The sequence below is a fragment of the Vipera berus genome (assembly GCF_964194415.1).
Source record: "Vipera berus genome assembly, chromosome: W".
NCBI lineage: Eukaryota > Metazoa > Chordata > Lepidosauria > Squamata > Viperidae > Vipera > Vipera berus.
The window spans coordinates 57,237,757-57,253,511 of NC_138210.1; the positions used below are offsets into that span (position 1 = coordinate 57,237,757).

At 44.3% G+C, this 15,755-nt stretch overlaps 1 protein-coding gene across 1 annotated transcript; it reads left to right on the plus strand.

Annotated features, from left to right (window-relative positions):
- Positions 1-6,434: 6,434 nt before the first annotated feature.
- Positions 6,435-15,563, plus strand: LOC308676610 (elongation factor Tu, mitochondrial-like). Its single transcript, XM_081342520.1, has 11 exons — positions 6,435-6,507; positions 8,157-8,203; positions 8,312-8,474; positions 9,205-9,371; positions 9,618-9,722; positions 13,787-13,951; positions 14,041-14,173; positions 14,282-14,386; positions 14,597-14,748; positions 14,953-15,072; positions 15,242-15,563. The coding sequence occupies exons 1-11, from the start codon at positions 6,456-6,458 to the stop codon at positions 15,410-15,412; spliced, it is 1,380 nt and encodes a 459-aa protein (XP_081198646.1). The 5' UTR covers positions 6,435-6,455; the 3' UTR covers positions 15,413-15,563.
- The last annotated feature ends 192 nt before the right edge of the window (positions 15,564-15,755 follow it).

A 15,755-nucleotide genomic window follows, 5' to 3' on the forward strand; every position in this document is an offset into this window, starting at 1 on the left:
CCAAAGTAGCCTACTCAAAACAAACATTATGAATAGTGACACCCTCCACTTTTCAAGATAAAATTGCAGCTTGCAAGCAATTTTAACATTTATAATAAATATTATTTTGCATCTATGTTATTCTAGCTCTTTTGTACAAGGCAGATGGAAAGAATCCAGCTGAAAGGGCTTCTGTGGTGGCTGTTTCTTGCCGCCTTCCTTTTGTCTTCTTTCCAGAGGTCCTAACAATCTCTCTGTCACATAGCTTGGCTTCAACCTTTGCACCAAATTATAGACTGCTGAATAAACCGTAGTGGTTATAGCCCCCATATCCATGTCAAAGCCAAACAAGCAACATTGTTTATAGTCTGATGTATAGAACCAAACACAATTCCCACCAAAAAAACCTGTGGCATCAACTTGTGTGAAGTCACAACTAGCTAGTTCCTAGCTCAAGTTTGACTCAGGCTTCAGGTACTTCTAATTACTATCTCCTTGAAAATGGTCAGTTTATCAGGGACCCGTGGGTGAGTAAAATGGCAGATTGATGCATCTTTGAAAGCATGGAGACAACAACCCTGCAGAGCTTTTCTGGACAAGAACAAGCCAAAGAGAGATTGCCCATGTGCACTCCGGATCACAGAGGAAAAATGGCTGAATTTGGAAGAAAGAATGAATTTCAAAAATTGAAGATCAATGCAGATACAGATAAAAAAGAAGGTTAAATTTAGTTAGCTTTACTGTTTAAAAAGAGCTGTTTATGAGAAGAAGGGAACCTTGAAATGCAATTTGGCTTGGTGGAAATGGTAAATTTGTTTGCAACTGCTGCAAAGAAGGTCGGAAATCACTTCTTTAGAGTTTTCTATTCCTTTTCCTATCTTTCACTTTTTTACTCTTTCATACCTTTTTCTTCTTTTTTGTAGTGGTTTAATGCTGTGTAAAAAATTTTTTTCTTAATAATAATTTAAAAATTCTTCCGCTCAGTCATGTCCAATTTTCACAGACTGCCTGGACAAATAAATCCCTGCAGTCTTCTTGGCAAGATTTTTCAGAAGTGATTTACCACTGTCTCCTTCCTAGAGTTGAAAGAAAGTGACCAGCCCAAGATCACTCAGCTGGCCAGTTCTTCTCACGGTATTTTTTTCTGCATCAAAATTTTATCACTTATTCAACAGTGTGATGGAAAGGAGCCATAGGTCCATTAATTCTCAGAGATATGGGGGGGGGGAATCCTTCTATCCTAGTAAAAAAGAGACTAAGAATTCATTGCAAAATTAACAATTAAAAAGCAATGCTCTTGTATCAAAAAAATAAATAAATCATGATCAATACACAAGGTTCAAGTTCACTGCCTATGTCCTACTGCAATCTTTCCCAGTTTAGTTTACCTTGGGATTCAGAAGACATAGTTCCTGGAGACGTCGGAATTTAAATTTAAAAAATCAAGAATGTGGGGAATATATGTACAATTTTATTGGTTAGATTTATACCCTGCCTTTACAGGTAGTCCTCGACTTACAACAGTCGTTTAGTGACCATTTCAAGTTACAACACTGAAAAAAGTGACTTATGACCATTTTTCACACTTACGACAGTTGCATGATCATGTGATTAAAATTTGGACGCTTGATCACTGGCATGTATTTATGATGGTTACAGTGTCCTGGGGTCACGTGATCAGCTTTTGCTGACACGCAGTCAATGGGGAAGTCAGATTCACTTAACAACCGTGTTCCTAACTTAACTGCAGTGATTCACTTAACTGTAGGAAGTGAATTGGGCAAAACTCACTTAACAGCTGTCTCACTTAGCAACAGAAATGTTGGGCTCACTTGTGCTCATAAGTTGAGGACTACCTGTGTTCGAAGAGCTTTAGGACTGTATATTGCATTCCCTTTTCCATTCTTCCCCAACTCTGCGGGGCAGGTTGGACTAAAAGAGTGACTCATCGGAAATCACCCCTTCAAATTTCCAGTGCTAAGTAGACTTGAATCAGGATCTCTCTTGTGCCACTAAGTTTAGAACTGATGTGTTTAATATGGCACATCTAGATGCTAGCATAGTTACAGATACTTCCCAGGGTTTTTACCAGACTTTTTGTAAAAAAATAAATAAAATAAAACAAGAAATTTATTAAATTTCTTTGCCACCCATCTCGCTGCAAGGCAACTCTGGACAGCTTGCATTTACAGCATCAAGACTGAGAAACAGATGTTGATACTATTAGTGATTGTAATCTGGTTTATATGGTTGTGAGCCACTGTACAATTACAACCAAGTACCATATAACTTCAATAAATATTGTAAATAAAACAAAGTAAACATGTAACCCAATGTTTGTTAGGAAGTAGGTCAGCTGGTCAGAAAAGAACAGGGGAGATCAGGTGGCTGGCATATAGCATTCTAGCAACTCAAATGTTTTATAATGGATGGAAACTAATCAAAGAGAGAAGCAACCTAGAACTAAGGAGAAACTTCCTGACAGTGAGAACAATTAACCAGTGGAACAACCTGCCTCCAGAAGCTGTGAATGCTCCAACACTGGAAGTTTTTAAGAAGAGACTGGACAGCCATTTGTTTGAAATGGTATAGAGTTTTCTGCCTGAGCAGGGGGTTGGACTAGATGACCTCCAAGGTCCCTTCCAACTTTATTATTATTACTATTATTATTATTAAACTGTTATGAATGTAAGTTCCTTCAGTAGCCATTATGAGTACTCATAATATGTTCACAACATACCCCACTTGCCTAATGAGGTTGGAGATTCCTGCCTTATACAGTATCAAGCCTAAATATCTGTGCTTGAGCAAATTGAAATAAAATGTTATCTTTTTCTAGGGTTTTTCTTTGGTAAAAGTTTATAGCAGGTGACTGACATCTATTCTATTCTATTCACACTGCTGTATAATAGGTCCAGAAAATGAAATTAATATTTTTCATTTTCTGGATCTATAGAAAAGAATCATCAAATCCCATCGTGACCTCAATAAATTCCACCTTGCCATCAGTTTCAGCCTTGACCTTTCTACAAAAAGTCAGTTTCCTTGAAGTCATAATAAACTACACAGCGGATACATGAACATCATGTTATGCAGGAAACTTACCAGAAAGTGCTGCTAGAATCTTGTTGTATTTTTTTAACCCATCTTTATTATTTTATAAATAACTCAGTCAGCAAACATATCGAATACTCCTGTCTCCTATTTTCCTCAAAACAACCCAGGGAGGTGAACTTGGATTGAGAGACTAACCAACCCCAAGTCACCCAGCTGGCTTTGATGCCTAAGGTGGGACTAGAACTCACAGTTTCCTGGTTTCTAGCCTGGTGCTAGAATAAATAATGTATTTATTAAATTTGTTTGCCCCTCATCTTGCTGCCTCAAAATTCAGAAAATGCCTAAGTTGACTCTACTGGAACATCACTCCACCCCCAACAAAAGAGCAGCACTTCACTAACACACACACACCATCTAGAACAACCTAGAACTAAGGAGAAATTTCCTGACAATTAGAACAATTAAATCAGTGGAACAACCTGCCTCCAGAAGCTGTGAATGGTCCAACACTGGAAGTTTTTAAGAAGAGACTGGACAGCCATTTGTCTGAAATGGTATAGGGTTTCATGGCTGAGCAGGGGGTTGGACTAGATGACCCCCAAGGTCCCTTCCAACTTTATTATTATTTAGGCCACCTTGAACGGTGGCTTCACCTGAAGCAGAGACCGGGTGTTGACTTCAGCCTTAGTGCCATCTCTGCCACTCAGAAAGGCCACCTCACATCATTCACCAAGCTGTGCGAGCCTTGAGGAAAAGTGATCAACCCTGCAGCCCAATGCTTCCCAGTTTCTGCTGTGCACCACTTACCTTCAAGTGTTCTTTTGCGGTATTCTTTCCATTGACAAGTTCCTAGAGCTTATCTAAGGCTGCTCCAGGTCGCAGTAGGCCTTTTATTTTTGAAGTGCCTTTGGAGAATGCTCTTTTGTGGCCTCTGCATCCTTCAAAAACTATGTGAAACCACATCCTGTTCTCACATGGTTTTTGGAAGCTCCAGAGGCCTCAGAAGCATGGCCCTCTCACACAGCTTTTGGAGGGTCTTAAGACTGTGTAAGAGCACATCCCATTCTCCACAGCCTCCAAAAATCACACAAGGCTTAGATGTGCTTTTGAGAATGGTTGTTGGATGTTGGTGTGCCAAAACATTGTGACATCACTTTTGACATGCATGTCATAGATTTCCTTCACTATACTAAACTGACTTAAATAGCAGGTATCACTGTAATTTATAATTTAGCATGAGGAAAGAATCATTAACCTGAATGGGTTCCTGACGGTCATCTTGTCCAATCTTCTGATGAGTGCATATTCTGCAATACTGGAATGTGCAGGATTCTAGTTTTCTTTAAACTCCCAGACTTTCCAGTGTCCTCTTCCCATGCGTGACTGAGGGAACTGCAGTCTCACTACATCTGGAAAGTGCCACATTCAGAAAGGCTGAACTAGTTAAATATTCCAGTGTGATATATTCATACTCTGAAATAATAGAAAATACTTGTAGCTCAGGTTTTAGATTTTGGCTGTGGTGTGTTCTCCAAGCTTGTTTCAATATAGTTTCTGAATGTTTCATTACCAAACTAGGTAACATCAAAATCCAGCTGATGTTACCTAGTTTGGTAATGAAACATTCAGAAATTATATTGAAATAAACTTGCAGAACCACAGCCAAATTACTGGGTGCATAAAATCTACACCTATTCACTGGCTACCAGTTCTTAGCCACATACTTCCCCTGCACTTACGACAACAAGAAGCTCTCATTCGGGAGTATAGTAAGATGCTGCTAAACTCCTCTCTACCCATTCATGCCTATACCTCTGATCTCTTAAGATGTCGATTAAAGTCAAGAAATCCACCACTCCTCACAGCACTTAAGCTGGTGGCCGAACATCAGAGCACTATACAAAAATGGAAGCATGGAGTAGCTATACCTCCCAAGATATTTCTGAGCATATTAATCCTAATAGTATACCTCCAGGATTTAATCTACCCCGACACATATGGGTGACATACAATAGAATTAGAATGACTCATGGGGTGTGTGCCGATTCTCTGTATAAATGGGGAAATACACCTTCAGCACAATGTGATTGCGGGGCTCCCTGACAGACTATCCAACATATAGTGAGGGAATGCACTAATAGAAGATACCCAGGACATTTTAAGGACTTCCTCTGCATAACAACGGCAGCTACTGACTGGATCTCCAAACTCAACATTAAACTCTGAAATGTTATTTCTGTTTTCCTCTTAGGTTTTATAATTGCTTCTTTTTAAAAAAATGTTTTAACTGTTCTAACTTGTAAATATGACGTGCTTTTAATTCTGTGTGTGACCAGCCATACGCTAAATAAATACACAGCCAAAATATTCACACTGCCTATCTCTTGTTGCTAAAAAAATAAAATCTTAATATATACTGCTCAAAAAAATAAAGGGAACACTTAAGCAACACAATGTACTGTATTTAATAGGATGTCTTATCTTGTGTTCCCTTTATTTTTTTGAGCAGTATATTTAGCCTACATCTACTTGCCAGCAATTTTCACCCATAACTTGTAGTCATGCCCTGTTTAAGAGATTGGAGAATTTTGGGAACTGAAATCTACACGCATTAAAACTGCCAGGTTTCAGAAACATTGCTTTTAGATTAAACATATTCAGTTATTTTAACTATTTTTCATAGGGCTGGCTTCCAGAGCATGCTACTTAATCACAACTCAACTGAAATATTGACTTTTCCCCATTTTCTACAAGGACAGATGCCATTTTTGTAAACTTTGTAAACCGCCCTGAGTCCTACGGGAAAAGGGCGGTATATAAATTCAATAAACTTAATTTTTAAATACCTTGCCTCTCCACAACAGCCCTGTGTGGCAGGCTGAAGTGAGATTCAGTAGTCTTAAACTTCAATGGCAGAAGATGGGAGTTGAAACAAGAGCTCCCTAGGTTCTTCCTCCAATAATACAACCATGACAAATGTTCTGGTCTTTCTACCTACCGACTGGTTAAAAAAAAGGGGGGGGGAGTCTTTCCTTCGCCGCTCAAAACAGCATTAAAAAGTAAATTGGAAGTTAAGCCTCGGGTCTTCAAACTCGGCCCTTTTATGACTCATGGACTTCAACTCCCAGAATTCCTCAGCCAGCATGCCTGGCTGAGAAATTCTGGGAGTTGAAGTCCATGAGTCATAAAAGGGCCGAGTTTGAAGACCTCTGCTCTAAAACAAACAGTACGCAGGATAACTTAATCTAAGCCGGCTGCGCGGCGGAAAGCGATCCTCAGTTAAAATTAGCGCCTTTTTTAAAAAAAAATGTAGCGGAAGTTAGATCTGGCGCGTGCCATTTCTCTCCCATCTCCTTACGGGTTACTCTGCGGGTCAGGAGAGCGGCTGATGACGATACTTCCGGCAAAAGGAAGGGAAGATGGCGGCCTCTGCTCTGATGCTGGCGCGAGGGCGGCTGTGCGGCGGTAGCGGTTAGTCTACATTGAGAGGAGGACCCGGTGCGGGGGGGGGGGAGGGAGATGCGCGGGAGGAAGGAAGCACGACCGCCAGATGGGAGGCGGCCCGAAGTTTTTCTATCCTTCGTGGCTTCTGTCCAGAAAATGCCTGACCTTTTTGTGCCTTGACCTGGTCTTCAGTTCTGGGGTACAGAGAGGATGCTAAAGATCCGAGGGGAAGGGAGAGAAACAACCCCCTCCCCGCGCGCATGAAATGTCTTCTTTGTCCTGTTAATATGTTTGCGTAAAGCATCGTTTCTAAACACGTGGGAGAATCCGGGTTGCGGGGATCACTACAATGACCGGGGCTGGGCGAGGCGTCGCTGCAGTTTGTTAAACTGCTATTTGATCAAGAACAATAGGCTACCATCATATCGATCTTGCCTTTCGCTTCTTGTCTCAGGATTTAATGATTTTTTTTAAAAAAAATATTTGTATACTTTGGATTTTAATGTGAAGCCGATTTTGAGTCTTTTTGCAAATATGAGTGGCACAAAATATTTATATATTTCTCTCTGTGTGTGTAGACACACACACACACACACCGCATATGTATGTATGGGCATATATGCCTGCACCAGAATTTCATTTTTTAATGTGTGCCAATGTGTTCACAATGAAAGATGACATAAATGTTCTTATGTACATATATATGTACATGTGTATATGTGTGTATATGTAAATATATACGTACACACTTCAATCTACACATTTCTGCTAGAGGACCATTGTTAACATGATTTGGAATCTAGCAATATTTTGTTGTTGTTAGTTGCGAAGTCGTGTCCGACCCATCGCAACCCTATGGACAACGTTCCTCCAGGCCTTCCTGTCCTCTACCATCTTCTGGAGTCCCTTTAAGCTCATGCCTACTGCTTCAGTGACTCCATCCAGCCACCTCATTCTTCTCTTGCCCTCAATCTTTCCCAGCATTAGGCTCTTCTCCAGTGAGTCCTTCCTTCTCATTAGGTGGCCAAAGTAATATTTATGGGAAAGATAAATTGATTTCCCCCCCCCCCCAAAAAAAAATTGTTTCCTTCTCCTGAGGGACATTTCAGTAATTTTGTGTTCCTTCTTGCTGTATAACAAATTCCTTTTGGAAAAGTTTCTGCTATAGATAAACAGTTCTGAAGTTTTGTGTGCTCATTTTTGGCTTATTAATTGCCAATTATGAATGAATTTCTGCCACTTCCAATATCTCATATTATCACAAAATAAACCATTAAGAGAGCCAAATGTGTTTAATGTAGAGAAGATGAAAGGAGAAAATACAAACTAAGCTGGTTTTAAATATGCTATATTTTTGTGGAATCTATACTTACTTGCTTCATGGCAATGTTATGCCCTAATAGATATGCCTTTCAAGTTACATGAAGTTCTGAGTATATATGGTTTTTGTTATTGTTAAATGCTTATACTGAGGGTTGTATGTAATGATACAAAAAGGAAACGAATGGAACTGACCACAAGAATGTCCAAAGACAGTTTGGTTGGAAGTATAACAATTTCAGTGGGCCATGTGAAGTACAATTGGATGTTTGAATGGGAAGCAGTGTGGTGCATAAAAGCAGAATATCGTAAGCTACTGAGATTCCTATTACAATCATTGCATTTGTGTCTTGTAGGGCTACGTGGTTGCCTGTCTCAGTACTTGCAAAATGTACTATCCAAGGTAAGAAACATTTTACATCGGGGAGTGGAAAAGAAAAAATACTGGGTTGATACAAATTAGAGACAGAAATTCATAGAGATTTTAATATTGCTACTTGTCTTATTGCAGCCACCGGTACATTGCACAAGCTTCTGTGGACAAGAATTCCCAATTCGATGTTTTGCAGTTGAAGCAAAAAAAGTATTTGTAAGGGACAAACCACATGTAAACATTGGAACAATTGGGCATGTGGATCACGGCAAGACCACATTAACAGCAGCCATCACTAAAAGTGAGAGTTGGGGAAAGATGAGGGCAGTTTGTTAAAGGGAGACCAAATAAAGACACCCTTTTTATTTGCTAGAGGGCCATTGATTTAAAGAACCACTAGTAAAGTATTGGAGCAATTGACTAGGTTGATCCAGAGCTGTAGGTAAACAGGATGGTGTAAAATTAAAGCTTGATATTAAAAAAATTCCCAGGGATAGTTTTTTTTGAGTTGGGCTCTCTGACTTTTTTTAGTCAGCATTCACATCTAAAATCTGCTTCAGCCTTTCTATTGAGAATAAAAATGTTACCCTTTAATAAGAATCTTAATTGATAACTATCACAACTTATTTGAAGATGTTAAGGCTCTGTTAGACTGCAGGAGTCTTCCAGAGGGTTTCAGATCACTTCAAGCATAATGTTGTTTCAAAGTCGCCCATGGTAGACTTAATGCTTTCTCCTTACTTGAAGCTCAGGTGAAGAATTAAACACCATGTGCTTCTCCCCCATTTTTATCAACTGCAAGGAAGACTTTGATGCTGTTTTCTCTCTATTCGTACTTCTTATAATCACATAAGGGAAAAAAGGCTGAGATGCGTAGAAGTCCTTTTTGCTAATTCAACAGTTCAGAAAATAAAAGGGCCTTTAAGCATTGCTTGGCCGACTTCTCCCCTCAGACAAAGAATAGCAACAGCCCTACATATCTTTCAGTTTAAAAACACGCGATGCCATGTTCACATTTTTTTTCCTTCCAGTTCTTTCAGAGACTGGAAGTGCCCAGTACAAGAAATATGAAGATATTGATAATGCACCAGAAGAGAAGGCCCGGGGAATTACAATTAATGCCTCCCATGTAGAATATTCAACAGCCAACCGCCATTATGGTCACACAGATTGTCCTGGGCATGCTGATTACATCAAGGTAGGCATGGGGAACTAGGATGCCAAGAAATCTTTTAAGAACTGCAGTGTTCCTATTTTAGAATCTCTGGCAGAAGGTACTCAGTGATTGCACTTGCAAGATATATTTAAATAAATGGACAATTTAAGAACCCCCCCCCCAAAAAAAAGTATCTTTCCCGTTTGAGATATTTTTTGTGCCAACCACAGTAATCTAAGCTTAGTAAAATGTTGGAAACTGACACATTTCCCATTCTTTTCTCTATAGAACATGATCATTGGAACAGCACCACTAGATGGCTGCATCCTGGTGGTGGCTGCAACAGATGGACAAATGCCACAGACTAGAGAGCACCTTCTGCTCGCTAAACAGGTTGGTTGTCTAAAACAGGGCTTTTCAACCAGTGGTACATTGGCATCTGGCAGGTGGTTCGCGACCCTCCTAGAAAAGTGGTAGTGGGGGAGGGGAATGAGCTGAACCAGTGGTACCACCACACAAGTCTGAGCGGGAGATGGCTGGAGCTACAGGGTTGTCAGGGCTCAGCGGAAGTGCCAGGATCAGTGCCAGGTTCCAGCTGGAGCTCGGCGCTGATCCTGGCGCTTCTGCTGAGCCCAGAAGAAACACTGATCAGCTGGAATATTGGGGTCTTGTGATTTACATTCAGATGCTTGGCAACTGATTCATATTTATTTATTTAATTGCATTTCTATACCACCCTTCTCCCGAAGGACTCGGGGCGGTGTACAGGGCAATAAAAGCATTACATACAAAAGTTAAAAGTAAGGTTAAATTAATTAAGCCCTAACAATAAATAATTAAAAATACCCCAAACCCTTAAACCAGGCCGGCCTGTTCAAATAAATAGGTTTTCAGATCACGGCGGAAAGAGCAACGGTCGGGAGCCATCCGGAGCTCAACCAGTAATTGATTCCAAAGGGCTGGCGCGCCCACAGAGAATGCTCTCCCCCTGGGGGCCGCAAGCCGACACTCTCTGACCGACGGCACCCTGAGGAGGCCCTCTCTGTGGGAGCGCACAGGACGAAGGGAAGATGATGCCGGCAGCAGGTGCTCCCGTAAGTAGTCTGGACCCATGCCATTTAGGGCTTTATAGGTAATCACCAGCACCTTGAATCTCACCTGGAGGGCAACTGGAAGCCAATGCAGCTAGCGGAGAAGAGGTGTTATCGGGAGACCCCCATCACAACTCGCGCGGCCGCATTCTGCACCAGCTGAAGCCTCCGAGTGGTCCTCAAGGGCAGCCCCATGTACAGAGCATTGCAGTAGTCTATACGAGAGGTCACAAGCGCATGAGTGACTGTACGCAGGGCATTCCGGTCCAGATAGGGTCGCAACTGGCGCACCAGGCGAACCTGGGCAAAAGCCCCCCTGGTCACAGCTCCTACATAGTCTTCCAAACTGAGCTGTGAGTCCAGGAGGACACCCAAGTTGTGAGCCCTATCTACGGAGGGTAACACCTCACCCCCCCATGGTTAAAGATGGAATGGACTGAATTTCCCAAGATGCCGGAACGTACAACCACTCGGTCTTGTCGGGATTGAGCCGAAGCCTGTTCCTCCCCATCCAGACCTGAACCACCTCTAGGCAACGGGACATCACATCGAGGGCATCACTGGGGTGGTTTGGGGTAGAGATGAAAAGCTGGGTATCATCAGTGTACTGATGATACCCCACTCCAAAACCATGAATGATCTCACCCAGCGGCTTCATATAGATGTTGAACAGGAGAGGTGAGAGGACCGACCCCTGAGGAACTCCACAAACGAGAGGCCTCGAGGCCGACCTCTGCCCTCCTGTCAGCACCGACTGTGAACGTCCCAGGAGGTAGGAGAACCACTGGAGAACAGTGCCCCCCACTCCCAACCCCCTGAGACGCCGCAGTAAGATACCATGTTCGATGGTATCGAAAGCCGCTGAGAGGTCTAATAGGACTAGGACAGAGGAGCAACCCCTGTCCCGAGCCCGCCAGAGATCATTCACTAGCGCGACCAATGCCGTCTCCATGCTGTACCCGGGCCTAAAGCCCAATTGGTACAGGTCCAGATAATCAGCTTCCTCCAGGAACAGAGGGAGCTGATGTGCCACCACGCTCTCAACAACCTTCGCAAGAAAGTGAAGGTTGGAGACCGGATGATAGTTGTTCAAAATAGCCGGGTCCAGGGCAGGCTTCTTGAGGAGGGGCCTCACCACCGCCTCCTTCAAGGCGGCAGGAAAGCTATCCTCATTCAAAGAAGCAGTTATCACTGCCTGGAGCCAGCCTCGTGTCCCCTCCCGAGCCACATAGACCAGCCAGGAGGGGCACGGGTCCAATAAACACGTGGTGGAGCTCAGCTTCCCCATGATCCTGTCCACATCTTCCGGAGTCACAGGGTCGAACTCTTTCCAGATAACATCACCAAGACTGCTCGTGTCACCTCCGTCAGACTGCCCAGTCGGAGTCCAGACCAGCCCGAATCCGAGCGATTTTGTCCGCCAGATGTTGACTAAACTCCTCGGCATGACCCTGCAAGGGCTCCTCCCTCACCTGATTAAGGAGGGAGCGGGTCACCCTGAACAGGGCGGCCGGGCGATTATCTGCGGACGCGATGAGGGCAGCAAAATAATTAGACTTTGCCGCCCTCATCGCCGCGAGATAAGACCTCGTAGAAGACCTTAGTCGCAATCGGTTGGATTCAGACCGGCTGGATCTCCAACAACTCTCTAGGCCCCGTCTCCGACGCTTCATCTCCCGGAGCTCAACAGAAAACCATGGAGCCCACTGGGATCTGTGCCGGGTCAGGGGCCGCATGGGTACAACGCAGTCGAGTGCCTCCGTGGCTGCCCTTTCCCAGGCTTCCACCAAGGCATCGGCCGGGCTGTGAGCAAAGGCAGCAGGCGGGGACCCAAGCGCCACCTGAAACCGCTCAGGGACCATTAGGCGCCTGGGGCGGAACCATCTGGTCGGTTCCATGGCCCAGCGACGGGGGGGGGGCGCGGCGAAACGGAAGGCCAGCCGCAGGAGATGATGATCGGTCCATGACAGGGGCATAATAATTGGAGAACCCCCATCCAGATCATCTAACCACCGTCCAGATAGAAAAACAAAATCGAGCGTGTGCCCCCCGCCATGAGTCGGGCCCTGAATTACTTGCATCAGGTGCATGGCTGTCATGGAAGCCATGAACTCCCAAGCCAACTCTGATGATCCCCCCAGGGATAGCAGATTAAAGTCCCCCAAAATCATAAGTTTGGGGAACTCAATCACCAACCCCGAGAGGATATTGAGAAGTTCAGGCAGGGCTGCTGCTACGCAACTGGGCGAAAGGTACACCAGCAGCAAGCCCAACTGAGCCCTAGGGCCACATCTCAGGAGGAGTGACACACCCGGATATCTGGAGAACGGTGGCCTCCCGTGGACATAAGGTCTCCCTCACAACCTGAGCCCGAGGCCGGTGGAGCACCCGGAAACCTGGAGAGCAGAGTTCAGTCAGAGGGACACCACTCTCTGGGCCCAACCAGGTCTCCGTAATGCAAGCCAGGTCCGCACGCTCCTCCTCAACCAAATCTCGGATGAGAGGAGCCGTATTAACTACGGCCCTGGCGTTAAAATACACAAGCCTAAGCTCAGGTGGCTGCTCACCCTTGTTCCCGGAACCACGGGTCGAAACCAGAGAGTCGGAGCACATCACCGCTTGGAGACAGTGGGGACACGCTCCCGGATGTCGATACGGCCCTCTGTACAATCGCCTGCTGCCATTCCCAGACGTCGTGGGGATAGAAAATCCCACACCCCACTCCGGGGCCCCGGAGGCACCCAACCCAGGCCCCTTCCCACCGCGATCTGTCCCGAGCCTGGCCTGAACAGCGGTTGGTGGACACCCCCCAAAATCCAACCAAAACCGCAATCCCTCCCCCAGTGTCCCAGGGTCATGTGAAGTGACCAAAACCTGCTGCAACCATCCAGCAGAGAGGGGGGAATAAAAACCAAACACCCCCTCCACCCCACCCCCGCTGCCAATCCTCAACAGAAATGCTCACAACAATGAAAACCTCGGACAGGAAGAAGAGCGCCGCCGGGCGGCCAGGCAGGTGTCTTGCTCGTCTGTGGCTTGGGGGGCACTTTTTCAGTGCCATTGTAACTTCGAACAGTCACTAAGTGAACTGTTGTAAGTCAAGGACTACCTGTACTTCACTTTTTTCCTTTTTTTTTGTCTAAGTTTTTGACACCTTGCTAGGCGACTGGTGGTACTCGGATGTTGCCATTTCCTAAAGGTGGTACAATGGGTGAAAAGGTTGAAAAGCCCTGGTCTAAAAAACACAGCTAGTGATCATCTGATAACATTTGTTCAGACAGTGCAAATTTAAGCCATTTTCCCTTTAAGCAAGGGAAAAATAAGGGACCTCCCTCACATCTTTTTTATTCCCTCACACTATTCTAGATTGGAGTGAAACATGTGGTTGTGTACATCAATAAAGCTGATGCAGTTGACGATAAAGAAATGTTGGAACTAGTGGAGCTGGAGATCCGTGAGCTACTTACAGAGCTGGGCTACGATGGGGAAGCAGCTCCTGTGATTATAGGGTCTGCTCTATGCGCTTTAGAGGTCAGTGTTACGTTGCTTGAACTCTGCACCTTTTATTTCCTCGCTTTATTAAGGTGTATTAGTAATTCCTGTGGGTTTTTTTTTTGTAGAACCAAAATCCAGAACTGGGATTGAACTCTGTCATAAAGCTTCTGGAGACAGTGGATACATACATCCCTGTGCCAAAACGTGACCTGGATCAACCTTTTCTGCTTCCCATAGAGCGTACTTACTCCATTCCAGGTACCAAACGTTTATATTATACTCCACACATCCAAAGATGGGGATCCATTAACAGTAGAAGATAGCTTTTTTTTGTACCTTATTTAAACTGGCTAAAATTTGTTCTAGGTCGGGGCACTGTTGTAGCAGGTACCCTTGAACGTGGTATTCTTAAGAAAGGGGAAGATTGTGAATTTGTGGGTTACAAAACGCATTTACGTTCTGTTGTGACTGGTAAGTAGAATCCTCCCTCCCTCCCCCTTTTTTTTGCAAGCTTGGTCTTCCAGTGGTTTTTAGCTTAGCTTTTCTCATTGTTACTGGTCCAATTGTTTCTAAACAATTATGACTTGAAATTATGTCTGAAGCAATTCTTAAAAAGTATAGTTTTGTGGAACTGGAGAGGCTACACAACACTTGCAGAAATGTGTGTGTAATTGGCTTCAGGTGTTGAGATGTTCCACAAACAGTTGGACCAGGCACAGGCTGGAGACAATTTGGGTGCTTTGATCCGGTCTGTGAAGCGAGAAGATCTACGGCGGGGATTGGTCATGTGTAAGCCCGGCTCCATCCAGCCACATCAGAAGGTTGAGGCTCAGGTGAGTGAGGGAAATGATGTGTGGGAAGGTAGAATACTAGGATGCTGCCTCATAATCCTGTAGAGGGCTGGGAAATAAGAGATGTCCATAAAACTTTGGAGCACATCTTAAAACACTACTAGGGAATGCTAGGCTAGTACCCCCACCTGCTCTCCTATCCTGTAAAGTTGAAACAGGCAAAAATAAATTGCTTTGCTCTCCTAGGTTTATATCCTGACCAAGGAGGAAGGTGGCCGTCAATCATCTTTTGTGTCTAGGTTCATGCCAATTATGTTCTCGCTGACCTGGAATATGACTTGTCGCATAGAATTACCTGAGGGAAAGGTTTGTATCACTTCCCCCCCACACACTAATTCACTGCCGAGTAGTGGGGTTTGTAACTGGTGTTATTTCAGTATTTCTAGATTGCCACATTTCTTGCAGTTTTGTGGACGAATACGTGCCTACGCGTAGGCTGCCATCTCTTCATACCTTTCCTCTTCTATTGCTGTAGGAAATGGTGATGCCGGGTGAAAACGTCTGCCTTAAGCTCGTGCTGCAATACCCCATGGTCTTGGAGCAAGGACAGCGGTTCACTCTACGGGATGGATCTCGAACCATGGGCACTGGAGTGGTCACAAAGATCCTGCCACTAGCCCCAGGGGAGGATTGCTGGGATAATTAAGTTGCACCAGCTGGAATTGGACACGAATACTTCCTAGAAAACTGGTGACACTGCATCTTACGTCTGTACAGTAGACGAACGTGGCAATCTTGGCTCAAAGAAGAGGGTTCCACCAAGGGGTGGGAGGGGCAAGGATGAAAGTTGTTTAAATAAAAACAATTAAAAAGTGAGTGTTAGCTTTTCTTTTCCCCCCTCCAGAATCATCCCTAGCTCAAGGCAAGTGTGCTGAAGCTCCAAAACATCTGCATCGTAAGTACATAAGCTTGCTACCGTTTTCCCCAAAATAAGACCTAACTAGAAAATAAGCCCCAGTTAAGAGCCAGCCAGATGGGCGCATTTAGGG

What these genes read in the sequence shown, in the direction of transcription:
- LOC308676610 (XM_081342520.1), top strand. Translation starts at nt 6,456, where the DNA reads ATGGCGGCCTCTGCTCTGATGCTGGCGCGAGGGCGGCTGTGCGGCGGT. An exon ending in TGCAAAATGTACTATCCAAG is followed by an intron (nt 8,204 to 8,311) that starts GTAAGAAACATT and finishes GTCTTATTGCAG; the next exon opens with CCACCGGTACATTGCACAAG. An exon ending in TTTACGTTCTGTTGTGACTG is followed by an intron (nt 14,387 to 14,596) that starts GTAAGTAGAATC and finishes AATTGGCTTCAG; the next exon opens with GTGTTGAGATGTTCCACAAA.